Here is a 15181-nt window from a genome sequence, read left to right on the forward strand (position 1 = left end):
GACACTGCGTTTCTCCCTGACTGTACCAAATTTTCTTTTGTTTTTCAGGTTATTGAATAGGAAATTTATTGGGAATTCCAAAAATGTGCTTAAAACTGTCATTTTACTCCTCCAAGTGGGTTTTACAAGCGATTTTGCCCCTGACTGTACTTTCAAACTGTGTTTCTGTCAGTTCAAACTTTGACACCGCTTTTGTCCCTGACTGTACTAAATTTTTTTGTTTTTTAGGTTATTGGATAGGCAATTTAATGAGGATTCCAAAAATGTGCTTAAAGTAGTCATTTTCTCACTTCAAGTGGGTTTACAGGCGATTTTTGTCACTGACTGTCCTTTGAATCTGTGTTTTTGGCAGTTCAAATTTTGACACCGCTTTTATCCCTGACTGTACCAAATTTTGTAGTGTTTTTAATGTCATTAGATAGGAAATTTAATGAGGATTCCGAAAATGTGTTTAAAGTAGTCATTTTCTCACTCCAATTGGGTTTTACACGCGATTTTATCTCTGACTGTCCCTTCAAACTGTGTTCTAGCAATTCAAACTTTGACACCGCTTTTCTTCCTGACTGTACCGAATTTTGTAGTGTTTTTTCAGGTTATTAGATAGGAAATTTATTGAGAATTCCAAAAATGTGGTTAAAACTGTCATTTTCTTCCTCCAAGTGGGTTTTACAAGCGATTTTGCCCCTGACTGTCCTTTCAAACTGTGTTTCTGTCAATTTAAACTTTGACACTGCGTTTCTCCCTGACTGTACCAAATTTTCGTTTGTTTTTCAGGTTAACGGATAGGAATTTTATTGAGAATTCTAAAAATGTGCTTAAAACTGTCATTTTCCTTCTCCAAGTGGGTTTTACAATCGATTTTGCTCCTGACTGTCCTTTCAAACTGTGTTTCTGTCAATTTAAACTTTGACACTGTGTTTCCCCCTGACTGTACCAAATTTTGTAGTGTTTTTTATGTCATTAGACAGGAATGTGGGTTTTACACGCGATTTTGCCCCTGACTGTCCTTTCAAACTGTGTTTTTGGCAGTTCAAACTTTGACCCTGCTTTTTTCCCTGACTGTACCAAATTTTGTAGTGTTTTTTATGTCATTAGACAGGAAATTTAATAAGGATTCCGAAAATGTGTTTAAAGTAGTCATTTTCTCACTGCAAGTGGGTTTTACAGGCGATTTGATCTCTGACTGTCCTTTGAAACTGTGTTTCCGTCAGTTCAAACTTTGACACCGCTTTTCTCTCTGACTGTACCAAATTTTGTAGTGTTTTTTATGTCATTAGATAGGAAATTTAATGAGGATTCCAAAATTGTGCTTAAAACAGTCATTTTCTCACTTCAAGTGGGTTTTATAAGCGATTTTGCCCCTGACTGTCCTTTCAAACTGTGTTTCTGTCAATTTATACTTTGACACTGCGTTTCTCCCTGACTGTACCAAATTTTCTTTTGTTTTTCAGGTTATTGAATAGGAAATTTATTGGGAATTCCAAAAATGTGCTTAAAACTGTCATTTTACTCCTCCAAGTGGGTTTTACAAGCGATTTTGCCCCTGACTGTACTTTCAAACTGTGTTTCTGTCAGTTCAAACTTTGACACCGCTTTTGTCCCTGACTGTACTAAATTTTTTTGTTTTTTAGGTTATTGGATAGGCAATTTAATGAGGATTCCAAAAATGTGCTTAAAGTAGTCATTTTCTCACTTCAAGTGGGTTTACAGGCGATTTTTGTCACTGACTGTCCTTTGAATCTGTGTTTTTGGCAGTTCAAATTTTGACACCGCTTTTATCCCTGACTGTACCAAATTTTGTAGTGTTTTTAATGTCATTAGATAGGAAATTTAATGAGGATTCCGAAAATGTGTTTAAAGTAGTCATTTTCTCACTCCAATTGGGTTTTACACGCGATTTTATCTCTGACTGTCCCTTCAAACTGTGTTCTAGCAATTCAAACTTTGACACCGCTTTTCTTCCTGACTGTACCGAATTTTGTAGTGTTTTTTCAGGTTATTAGATAGGAAATTTATTGAGAATTCCAAAAATGTGGTTAAAACTGTCATTTTCTTCCTCCAAGTGGGTTTTACAAGCGATTTTGCCCCTGACTGTCCTTTCAAACTGTGTTTCTGTCAATTTAAACTTTGACACTGCGTTTCTCCCTGACTGTACCAAATTTTCGTTTGTTTTTCAGGTTAACGGATAGGAATTTTATTGAGAATTCTAAAAATGTGCTTAAAACTGTCATTTTCCTTCTCCAAGTGGGTTTTACAATCGATTTTGCTCCTGACTGTCCTTTCAAACTGTGTTTCTGTCAATTTAAACTTTGACACTGTGTTTCCCCCTGACTGTACCAAATTTTGTAGTGTTTTTTATGTCATTAGACAGGAATGTGGGTTTTACACGCGATTTTGCCCCTGACTGTCCTTTCAAACTGTGTTTTTGGCAGTTCAAACTTTGACCCTGCTTTTTTCCCTGACTGTACCAAATTTTGTAGTGTTTTTTATGTCATTAGACAGGAAATTTAATAAGGATTCCGAAAATGTGTTTAAAGTAGTAATTTTCTCACTTCAAGTGGGTTTTACACGCGATTTTATTTCTGATTGTCCCTTCACACTGTGTTTCTAGCAATTCAAACTTTGACACCGCTTTTCTCGCTGACTGTACCAAATTTTCTTTTGTTTTTCACGTTATTGGATAGGAAATTTATTGAGAATTCCAAAAATGTGCTTAAAACTGTCATTTTCTTCCTCCAAGTGGGTTTTACAAGCAATTTTACCCCTGACTGTCCTTTCAAATTGCGTTTCTGTCAATTTAAACTTTGACACTGTGTTTCTCCCTGACTGTACCAAATTTTGTAGTGTTTTTTTTGTCATTAGATAGGACATTTAATGAGGATTCTAAAAATGTGTTTAGAACAGTCATTTTCCCACTCCAAGTGGGTTTTACAAGCGATTTTGCCCCTCACTGTACTTTCAAACTCTGTTTCTGTCAGTTCAAACTTTGACACCGCTTTTCTCCCTGACTGTACCATGTTTTGTAGTGTTTTTTATGTCATTAGATAGGAAATTTAATGAAGATTCCGAAAATGTGTTTAAAACAGTCATTTTCTCACTCCAAGTGGGTTTACAGACGATTTTGTCACTGTTTTTTTAAACTCAGTACAGTTTGTTTTTTCAAATATATTGTCAGTAACATGAATTCCAGCCAAACGACCACTAGGAATCGACCCCACCAGAGGCATCGGCACAGCATACGAGGGCTACGTAAAAGTACCTAAACTCGGCGGCGTTAAACGAGGTACCGATTAGCATTATTCACTGTTATATTTGTCCTAAAAAAAAACGTGAAAAACCACAGGTTGGGTGAGGCAATTTGTGGTAGTTTGCGACTTTAAACTCTTCCTCTACGACATATCGGCGGATCGTAACGCTTTACCGAGCGTCCACGTGGCTCAGGTGCTGGACATGCGCGATCCACAGTTTGGCGTTAGCAGCGTCAAGGACTCGGACGTGATTCACGCCAACAAAAAGGACATTCCGTGCATTTTTAAGGTTTGCCAGACGGTTTCGACGGTGTTTTGGTCGGCGTAACGGTTTTTTTGTCGTAGATTACGACATCGTTAATGGAACCGCCGGGGCCGAGGAATGTTATGCTAATGCTGGCCGATTCGGAGGCCGAAAAGTCGAAATGGGTCGTCGCTCTATCCGAGTTGCACCGAATAATGAAACGAAACAACTTGCCGAACACGATAGTGCTGCTAACTCGGGAGTTGATCGATAATTCGTTGGCGATGCTTAAGAATACCCTCAGTTCGGCCATTATCGATCCTGATCGAATCGTTTTGGGTAAGTTCAGAGCTGTCGCAATTACTCAAAAAAAGCAAATATCTCCCTTCTGAGGCCCTTAAAGGCAAAAAGTCCATTTTAGGTTTTTGAAGATAATTAAATTTTCTACAATATACTTTTACCCTCAAAAACGTGAAAATGTATCTACAAATTTAAGAACTGATCCAAAACCTTGTAATTTGACTTTAAAAAAACAAAAAATTCGAAAATTCTTGATAATTCACAGTTTTTCATAAATTCTTCGTGCAGAAAATTACTTTCTAGTTTTGCATTAAAAATATTTGAAATTAATAAGTTTATTAAAAATAGAAAAAGTTAAGTAACCTAAAAACCTGAAAATTGACTTAGAAACTTAAAAAATTAGACATCAAAAATTGAAAATTGAACTAAAAATATGAAAATTTACATCAAAAATACAAATTTGACTTAAAAACATTGAAATTGACTTAAATACGTCAAAATCGATCTTAACAGCTTGAAATATGTCTTTAGAACTGAGAATTTACTTGGAAGGTCAATTTTGAAATTTTTGACGCTGATTTTTATATGTTTATTAAGAAGAATTGACAAGGAAACTTGAAAATTAACTTGAAAACGTACAAATTGACCTAAAAACTTGGAAAAATATTGTAGGAACTGAGAATTGATTTTCAAAGTCAATTTTCAAAGTTCTGACGCTGATTTGTCGGTTTTTACTAAGAAAATTGACTAGGAAACTTGAAAATTGACTTAAAAACGTGAAATTGGCTTCAACACTGTAAATTTGACTTGAAAACATTAAAATTCACCTGAAAACTTGTCATTTGACTTAAAAAACTAAAAATTGAACTAGAAATTAGAAACGCAACTTGAAAACTGCAAATTTGACTTCAAAAGTCGATTTTCAATGTTCTGACGCTGATTTGTAGGTTTTTACTGAGAAAATTGACTAGAAAACTTGAAAATTTACTTAAAAACATGAAATTGGCTTTAACACTATAAATTTGAATTGAAAACATTAAAATTGACCTGAAAATTTGTCATTTGACTTGAAAAACTAAAAATTGAACTAGAAATTAGAAACGCAACTTTAAAACTGCAAATTTGTCTTCAAAAGTCTTTTTTCAAATTTTTGACACTGATTTTTAGGTTTTTACTAAAAAACTTGACTTAAAAACGTGAAATTGGTTTCAAAACTATAAATTTGACTTGAAAACATTAAAATTGGCCTAAAAATTTGTCATTTGACTTGAAAAACTAAAAATTGAACTAGAAATTGAAAACGCAACTTTAAAACTGCAAATTTGACTTCAAAAGTCAATTTTCCAATTTCTGACGCTGATTTGTAGGTTTTCACTAAGAAAATTGACTAGGAAACTTGAAAAGTGACTTAAAAACTATAAATTTGACTTGAAAACATTAAAAGTGGCCTAAAAATTTGTCATTTGACTTGAAAAACTAAAAATTGTACTAGAAATTAGAAACGCAACTTTAAAACTGCAAATTTGTCTTCAAAAGTCAATTTTCAAATTTCTGACGCTGATTTTTAGGTTTTTACTAAGAAACTTGACTTAAAAACGTGAAATTGGCTTCAAAACTAAATTTTGACTTGAAAACATTAAAATTGACCTGAAAACTTGACATTTGATTTAAAAAACTAAAAACTGAACTAGAAATTAGAAACACAACTATAAACTGCAAATTTGACTTCAAAAGTCAATTTTCAAATTTCTGACGCTGATTTGTAGGTTTTTACTAAGAAAATTGACTAGGAAACTTGAAAATTGACTTAAAAACGTGAAATTGGCTTCAAAACTATAAATTTGACTTGAAAACATTCAAATTGTACTGAAAACTTGGCATTTGACTTAAAACATTTAAAATTTAACTTAAAATTAGAAACGCAGTTTTTAAACTGTAAATTTGACTTTAAAAGTCGATTTTCAAATTTCTGACGCTGATTTGTAGGTTTTTACTAAGAAAATTGACTAGGAAACTTGAAAAGTCACTTAAAAACGTGAAATTGGCTTCAAAACTATAGTTTTGACTTGAAAACATTAAAGTTGACCTGAAAACTTGTCATTTGGCTTAAAAAATTAAAAATTGAACTAGAAATTAGAAACGCAGCTTTAAAACTGGCAAATTTGACGTAAAAAGTAGATTTTCAACATTCTGACCCTGATTTTTAGGTTTTTACTAAAAAAATTGACTAGGAAACTTGAAAATTGACTTAAAAACGTGAAATTGGCTTCAAAACTATAAATTTGACTTGAAAACATTTAAATTGACCTGAAAACTTGTTATTCGACTTAAAAAATAAAAAATTTGAACTAGAAATTTGAAATGCAAGCTAGAAAACTGCAAATTTGACTTCACGAGTTGATTTTCAAATTTCTGAGGCTGATTTTTAAGTTTTTAATAAAAAAAATTGACTTAAAAACGTGAAATTGGCTTCAAAACTATAAACTTGACTTGAAAACTTTAAAATTCACCTGAAAACTTGTCATTTGACTTACAAAACTTAAAATTGAACTAGAAATTAGAAACGCAATTTTAAAACTGGCAAATTTTACTTTAAAAGTAGATTATCTGACGCTGATTTTCAGGTTTTTACTGAGAAAATTGACTAGGAAACTTGAAAATTAAGTTAAAAACGTGAAATTGCCTTCAACACTGTCAATTTGACTTGAAAACTTGTCATTTGACTTAAAAAATTATAAATTGAACTTAAAATTAGAAACGCAACTAGAAAATTGCAAATTTGACTTCACGAGTCGATTTTCAAATTTCTGACGCTGATTTTTAGGTTTTTAATAAGAAAATTGACTAGGAAACTTGAAAATTGCCTTAAAAACGTGATATTGGCTTCAACACTGTAAACTTGACTTGAAAACGTTAAAATTGACCTAAAAACTTGTCATTTGACTTACAAAACTTAAAATTGAACTAGAAATTTGAAACGCAGCTTTAAAACTGCAAATTTGACTTAAAAAGTCGATTTTCAATATTCTGACGCTGATTTTTAGGTTTTTAATAAGAAAATTTACCTGAGAACTTAAAAAAATATCTTGGGGACTAAGAATTGCCTTTAAAAGACATTTTTCAAATTTCTGGCGCTAATTTGTAGGTTTGTGTTAAGAAAATTGACTAGGAAACTTGAAAAGGTACTTAAAATCGCGAAAAACTGACCTAAAAACTTCTTAAGAACAGAGAATTGACGTAGAAAGTCAATTTTCGATTTTCTGGCGCTGGTTTTTAGGTTTTTACTAAAAAAATGGTTCAGAAATTTTGAAAGTTAACTTGAAAACGTGAAAAGGGTCCTAAAACACTTGAAAGGACTGATAATTTACTTAATATTATTTACCAAATGTCCAAATAAGTAAATATCTCCTTTCTGATGTTCTGAATTACATTTTTCAATTAAAGTAATCGAATTATCGACAGTTTTGATTGATTTTAATATATTTCTGAGTGTTTTACACGTTGTTTGGCAATTATAGGGACCGAAGAAGGTCTTTACTGCATCGACTTGGACAGGACCGAAATAGCGAAAATAGGGGAAGCGAAAAAGATTTTCCAAATCGAATACATTAGCGAGGAACATTTATTGGTATACTGAACTTTCTTAGTTTGTTTCTTGTGGTATTAAATCAAGATTTCAGGTGGTCGTTAGCGGAAAACAACGTCAAGTCAGATTAGTGCCAATAAGAGCTTTAGATGGCGATGATACCGAATGGATTAAGGTCACCGAAAGCAAAGGTTGCGCCGTTTTGACTGTCGGACCCGTTTTGAGGGCGCCGTTAACGTTCTGTCTGTGCATCGCAATCAAAAAACAAGTAAGTTTACTTAAACGCTCCTCAAAAAGCGAAACATTTTGAGAAAAAAGCTCTTAAAGGGATGGAAAGAAGATTAAAGCAAACGCAAAATGTTCTAAAACTCATGGAAAACCTTTCTAGCAGAAACTATCCAAAATTAGTTAAAAGCAGACTCTAAAACCAGTTTTCCGCGTGGAAAAGGTTGGAAATTACATTGAAATCGACGTTGCCAAAGCCAAAACTCTTGAATAAGTCATTTTCGCGTCGAAAAGCTTTTTAATTCGTGCGGTTGGAGAAACTTGGGCCACTTTAACGAACTGAACTAGCTAGGACGTTTAATGACAGGCTTCTAGTCACGTGACAGCTGTCATAACTGTCAAGACTCACTCATTAGTGACTTAAAAATATAAAATGCAAAAAGATGTCTTTTTTGTGGAATTGCCCTGTAAGTTGTGTTTACGGCGCCATGAAGCCAAATTTGACACTTGTGACGTTAAGGAGCATTTTTCTTACGTCACGTGACAGCTGTCATAACTGTCAAAATTTACTCACCAGTGACTTAAAAGTCTAAAATGTCAAAAGATGTGTTTTTTTTGTGGAATTGTCCTGTAAGTTGTGTTTACAGCTCCACGGAGCCAACATTTAACACTTGTGACGTTAAGGAACATTTTTATATTTTTTTCTACGTCACGTGACAGCTGTCATAACTGTCAAGACTCACTCAGCAGTGACTCGAAAGTATAAAATTCCAAATATGTGCTCTTTTGAGGAATTGCCCTGTAAGTTGTGTCTACAGCTTCACGAAGGCAAATTTGACAGTTCTGACGTTAAGAGACACTTTAATACTTTGTATGCGTCACGTGACGGCTGTCATAATTGTCAAAACTCACTTACCAATAACCTGAAAATTTAAAATGCCAATTATATTGGTTTCTTTGTAGAATTTACTGTAAGTTGTGTTTACAGCTCCATGGAGCCAAATTTGACACTTGGGACGTTAAGGAACACTTTTATTCTTTTCTTACGTCACGTGACAGCTGTCATAACTGTCAAAATTCACTCACCAGTGACTTGAAAGTAAAAAATGTCAAAAGATGTGTTTTTTGTTGAGAAATTGCACTGTAATCACTGTAAGTTATGTTAACAGCTCCATGGAGTCAAATTTGACACTTGTGACGTTAGGGAACACTTTTATACTTTGCTTACGTCACGTGACAACTGTCATAACTGTCAAGACTCACTCATCAGTGACATGAAAGTATAAATTGCCAAAAGATGTGTTTTTTTGTGGAATTGCCCTGTAAGTTGTGTCTACAGCTTTATGAAGCCAAATTTGACAGTTCTGACGTTAAGAGACACTTTAATACTTTGTATGCGTCACGTGACGGGTGTCATAATTGTCAAAACTCACTTACCAATTACCTGAAAGTTTAAAATGCCAATTAAATTGGTTTCTTTGTAGAATTCACTGTAAGTTGTGTTTACAGCTCCATGGAGCCAAATTTAACACTTGGGACGTTAAGAAACACTTTTATTCTTTTTTTACGTTACGTGACAGCTGTCATAACTGTCAAAATTCACTCACCAATGACTTGAAAGTATAAAATGTCAAAAGATGTGTTTTTTTGTGGAATTGCCTTGTAAGTGGTGTTTACAGCTCCATGGAGCTAAATTTGACACTTGGGACGTTAAGGAACACTTTTATTCTTTTTTTACGTCACGTGACAGTTGTCAAAACTGTCAAAATTCACTCACCAGTGACTTAAAAGTATAAAATGTCAAAAGATGTGTTTTTGTGGAATTGCACTGTAAATTGTGTTTACAGCTCCATGGAGTCAAATTTGACACTTGTGAAGTTAGGAAACACTTTTAATTTTATTACGTCACGTGACAGCTGTCATAACTGTTAAAACTAACTCACCAGTAACCCGTAAGTTTAAAATACCAAGTAAATGTGTTTCTTTGAGGAATTGCACTGTAAATTGTGTTTACAGCTCCATAGAGCCAAAATTTGACACTTGTGACGTTAAAAAACACTTTTATACTTTTTTTTTACGTCACGTGACAGTTGTCATAACGGTCAAAATTCACTCACCAGTGACTTAAAAGTCTAAAATGCCAAAAGATGTGTTTTTTTGTGGAATTGCACTGTAAGTTGTGTTAACAGTTCCATGGAGCCAATTTTGACCATTCTGACGTTAAGGGACACATTATACATGGATTGCGTCACGTGACGGCTGTCATAACTGTCAAAACTCACTCACCAATGACTTGAAAGTATAAAATGCTAACTAGATTGGTATCTTTGAGGAGTTGACGTGTTTCATTGTGAAATTGCGCGGTAAGTTGTGTTTACAGCTACATGGAGCCAGATTTGACATTTGGGACGTTGTTGGGACACGACGTACGTGACGCGATAGCTGTCAACTGTCAAAACTAATTACCAATGACCTGAAAGTAGAAAATACTAAATAGATGTGTTTCTTTGAGGAAATGCCCTCTAAGTTGTATTTACAGCTCCATGGAAGCAAATTTGTCAGTTCTGAGCTTAACGACACTCTTTGATACTTACTTACAATTCATAGTAAGCTTAAGAAGGTTTCAGAGGCCGCTGGCAATTCAAAATGGCTGCCGGAGACCTCTGGCACTTTAAAAACAATTCATAGTAAGCTTAAGAAGGTTTCAGAGGTTCTGGCAATTCAAAATGGCTGCCAGAGGCCTCTGGCACGTTAAAAACAGTTTTAGTAAGCTTAAGAAGGTTTCAGAGGCCTTTGGCAATACAAAATGGCTGTCAGAGGCCTTTGGCACGTTAAAAACAATTCATAGTAAGCTTAAGAAGGTTTCAGAGGCCTCTGGCAATACAAAATGGCTGCCAGAGGCTTCTGGCACGTTAAAAACAATTCATAGTAAGCTTAAGAAGGTTTCAGAGGTTTCAGAGTCACAACTGTCAAATTTCGTTCCATAGAACTATGAATATAAGGTGCAGTGTGACTTAGCCGAGCGGTAGAACCGTCTTAGATCGGTAATTTTGCTGTCGCGTGACGTAAAAAACGTCAAAGTGTGTGTTAGTGTCGCAGTCATTAAATTTAAGTCTACGAATCTGTAAACACAACTTGCAATGCGATACATTCAGGAAATACAACTAATCTCTGCTAAACTCTAAAATTGTAAGCGCTGAATGAGTTTTGACAGGTGACAGGTGACGTGAGAAACATATCAAAGTGTCTTTACATGGAAAAGGTGTTGTTTTAGAGTCTGTTTAGCGGGAATTTTAAACCACGAGACTTTTCAGTTGTATTTTTGTAAATTACTGAGAGAATGTAATGGGCCTGTCCCACAATTTTTTTTTATTTCATAACTACAAAGACGGATTGAAAATATTATACACGTATTTTTTTGTTTTCAAAAATATTAAGTCTAAATAGAAAAAAAATGATGATAAAAACTACATTAATCTCATGTTTAAAATGCCCGCCGCCGGTGACGTACTACACTATCAACCAATCAGCGACAAGAAGTGAAACAGTTGGCGTGCAACAGCCAATAAAATCGCCCAGAATTACGTACGTCACATGCGCGCCAAAACAGATCTTTTAAATTTAATGGACAAATTCAAACTAATTAGTAGGAACATTTACGATCATAATTTTTTCTTCAAGAATATGAAAAATTAGTTTTCTGATCCTATTCTTTCGATTCCAGTCATTAAAACAAAAATTTATGATATGTGGGATAGGCCCATTATATTGAAGATTCGGGGAACATGTTTTGTAAAAGAAAATTCTCGATAATAAATACAATTTTCCCTAAAAATTACCGTGGGACTAAATTATCCGTCCAAACCACTAGTTGAAGGGTGTTTTCGATAATTTTCAGAATTCGTCGGTTATAATAATTTACGAAATAACCCGAACGAGAACGAGACACCAACGAGTCCACGAAATCGTTATTCCAGTAAGCGTCCAAGCGCTCCAAATCCTCTCGGACGGTCGTTTGTGCGTGGGTTCCCCGTCTTGTTTCACAGTCTACGACATTCAAAGCGGAGATTCGTTTATTTGTAAGCTCTACCAGTTTGCGCTCGTTTGAACGTTTTGACGGTTATTTTAAAATTTAGCATTGCTGCATCCAGAAAATCCATTGTACGCGACGATAACTTGCAGCGCGGTTGATGCGTTGCGAGTAATCGAGTTACCGAGACGAGAGTACCTTTTGGTTTTCGGTACTTTGGCTGCTTACGTCGATAAGCACGGTCGAAAGTCCCGAGATCGGGAGATTATGTATCCCGCCGTGCCTACTGCAATCAGTAAGATGTTTTTTTACGGTCAATTTTAGGTGATTTTCACACAAAAAATCAATTTAAAGGTTACAGGGACGGCCATCTGGTGGTTTACAGTGAAACTCACATTGACGTGTTCAATTGCGCTACTGGTGAATGGGTCCAAACTTTAAATATCAAAAGGGCGAAACCGCTGAATGACAGCGGAAGTTTGACGTTGTGTGTCCTCCACGAGTTGCCTCATTTGCTCTACTTGTCCAACGTCCATCAAAGTAATTTAATGTACGATTTTAATTTGCGATTTTCACGTGCTGGTTTACAGGAGAATTGCTCAATTTGGAGAATTTCGTCACAGTCGATACGGAAGGGAGAGTCGTGCAGAAACCGCGCAGGAGGTTTTCGCTGAGGGAGGGAAACAGATCGACCAGATTGTAAGTACAATTTTATGTCACTGTCTAAGTTTCAGCAAATTGTTTTCATTCAATAACAAATGACAGATAAGTGAGAGATGTCACCAGATGCAGAAAGTCACTCTGAGCATTTAGGGTTTCTCGCAAAATTTCCGTAACTCTAACCGTTTCCGAGATATTTGACTTTTTTTGGAAATTGCAACAACATTTTTGAAAATTCTGTATCTCGGTTATTTTTCGGGTTTCAGCAACTTTGAAAAGCTCAAAATGTTCGTCTTGAACTGCTCTTTCACATCGTGCTAACCGGAACACGACTGAAAATATACAGGGTGTTCAAAAAACAGTTAAATTTGAAACTAACTCTCTACCAGTTGTGACTGCGTTTACGCGGTTCTAATATAATGTAAACCTAACTCGCTGGGTGCAGAAAGTCATTCTGAACATTTTTGGTTTCTTGCAAAATGTCCGTAACTCTAACCGTTTCTGAGATATTCGACTTTTTTTGGAAATTGCAACAACATTTTGAAAATTCTGTATCTCGGTTATTTTCCAGGTTTCAGCAACTTAAAAAGGCTCAAAATGTTCGTCTTGAACTGCTTTTTCACTTCGTGCTAACCGGAACACGATTGGACATATACAGGGTGTTCAAAAAACAGTTAAATTTGAAACTAACTCTCTACCAGTTGTGACTGCGTTTACGCGGTTCTAATATAATGTAAACCTACCTCACTGGGTGCAGAAAGTCATTCTCAACATTTTTAGTTTCTCGCAAAATTTTCGTAACACTAACCGTTTCTGAGATATTCGACTTTTTTTGGAAATTGCAACAACATTTTTGAAAATTCTGTATCTCGGTTATTTTTCGGGTTTCAGCAACTTAAAAAAGCTCAAAACGTTTGTCTTGAACTGCTCTTTCACCTCGTGCTAACCGGAACACGATTGAACATATACAGAGTGTTCAAAAACAGTTAAATATGAAAGTAACGCTCTGACAGTTCTGACCGCGTTTACCCAGTTCTAAGTGGATACAAACCTAGTCCACTCGACGCAGAAAGTCATTCTGAACATTTTGGTTTCTTGCAAAATTTTTCGTAACTCTAACCGTTTCTGAGATATGAGACTTTTTTTGAAAATTGCATCAAAATTTTGGAAATTCTGTATCTCGGTTATTTTTCGGGTTTCAGCAATTTAAAAAAGCTCAAAATGTTCGTCTTGAACTGCTCTTTCACATCGTGCTAACCGGAACACGATTTGGCATATACAGGGTGTTCAAAAAACAGTTAAATTTAAAACTAACCCTCTACCAGTTGTGACTGCGTTTACCCGGTTCTAATTTAACGTAAACCTACCTCACTGGGTGCAGAAAGTCATTCTCAACATTTTTAGTTTCTCACAAAATTTTCGTAACACTAACCGTTTCTGAGATATTCGACTTTTTTTGGAAATTGCAACAACATTTTTGAAAATTCTGTATTTCGGTTATTTTTCGAGTTTCAGCAACTTTGAAAAGCTCAAAATGTTCGCTTTAAACTGCTCTTTCAACTCTTACTAACCGCAACTCGATTGGACATATACAGGGTGTCCAAAAAACAGTTCAATTTGAAAGTAACGCTCTACCAGTTCTGACCGCGTTTACCAGGTTCTAATTTAGTGTAAACCTACCTCATTGGGTGCAGAAAGTCATTCTGAACATTATGGTTTTTTATAAAATTTCCGTAACTCTAACCGTTTCTGAGATATTCGACTTTTTTTGGAAATTGCATCAAAATGTTGAAAATTCTGTATCTCGGTTATTTTCCAGGTTTCAGCAACTTAAAAAAGCTCAAAATGTTCGTCTTGAACTGCTCTTTCACATCGTGCTAACCGGAACACGATTGGGCATATACAGGGTGTTCAAAAAACAGTTAAATTTAAAACTAACCCTCTACCAGTTGTGACTGCGTTTACCCGGTTCTAATTTAACGTAAACCTACCTCACTGGGTGCAGAAAGTCATTCTCAACATTTTTAGTTTCTCGCAAAATTTTCGTAACACTAACCGTTTCTGAGATATTTGACTTTTTTTGGAAATTGCAACAACATTTTTCAAAATTCTGTATCTCGGTTATTTTTCGGGTTTCAGCGACTTTAAAAAGCTCAAAATGTTCGCTTTAAACTGCTCTTTCAACTCTTACTAACCGCAACTCGATTGGACATATACAGGGTGTCCAAAAAACAGTTCAATTTGAAAGTAACGCTCTACCAGTTCTGACCGCGTTTACCAGGTTCTAATTTAGTGTAAACCTACCTCATTGGGTGCAGAAAGTCATTCTGAACATTATGGTTTTTTATAAAATTTCCGTAACTCTAACCGTTTCTGAGATATTCGACATTTTTTGGAAATTGCAACAATATTTTGAAAATTCTGTATCTCGGTTATTTTTCGGGTTTCAGCAACTTAAAAAATCTCAAAATGTTCGTTGTGCACTGCTCTTTCACCTCGTGCTAACCGGAACACGATTGGTCATATACAGGGTGTTCAAAAAACAGTTAAATTTGAAACTGACTATCTACCAGTTGTGACCGCGTTTACGCGGTTCTAATTTAATGTAAACCTACCTCACTGGGTGCAGAAAGTCATTCTGAACATTTTTGGTCTCTAGCAAAATTTCCGTAACTCTAACCGTTTCTGAGATATTAGACTTTTTTTTGGAAATTGCATCAACATTTTGAAAATTCTGTATCTCGGTTATTTTTTCGAGTTTCAGCAACTTAAAAAAGCTCAAAATGTTAGTCTTGAACTGCTCTTTCACATCGTGCTAACTTGAACACGATTGGACATATACAGGGTGTGCAAAAAACAGTTAAATTTATAACCAATTCTCTTGTCAA

At 35.1% G+C, this 15181-nt stretch overlaps 1 protein-coding gene across 10 annotated transcripts in view; it reads left to right on the plus strand.

Moving 5' to 3' along the window:
* The window catches only part of gek (serine/threonine-protein kinase gek), a 112103-nt gene that overhangs the window by 70939 nt on the left and 25983 nt on the right, over positions 1 to 15181 (plus strand). For all 10 annotated transcript variants that reach the window (XR_014179570.1, XR_014179571.1, XR_014179572.1 and 7 more), the window contains 9 exons: positions 3191 to 3283; positions 3344 to 3537; positions 3594 to 3831; positions 7311 to 7420; positions 7473 to 7646; positions 11502 to 11682; positions 11740 to 11928; positions 11988 to 12173; positions 12224 to 12332. Coding sequence is in view for 6 of the 10 variants with exons in the window: in XM_081988713.1 (XP_081844839.1) it covers positions 3191 to 3283; positions 3344 to 3537; positions 3594 to 3831; positions 7311 to 7420; positions 7473 to 7646; positions 11502 to 11682; positions 11740 to 11928; positions 11988 to 12173; positions 12224 to 12332 (1474 nt within the window). In the remaining 4 variants the exon portion in view is untranslated. The remainder of the gene's footprint in view (positions 1 to 3190; positions 3284 to 3343; positions 3538 to 3593; positions 3832 to 7310; positions 7421 to 7472; positions 7647 to 11501; positions 11683 to 11739; positions 11929 to 11987; positions 12174 to 12223; positions 12333 to 15181) is intronic.

Source organism: Ips typographus, linkage group LG10, assembly GCF_016097725.1.
Source record: "Ips typographus isolate SLU linkage group LG10, UJ_Ityp_2.0, whole genome shotgun sequence".
Taxonomy (NCBI): Eukaryota; Metazoa; Arthropoda; class Insecta; order Coleoptera; family Curculionidae; genus Ips; species Ips typographus.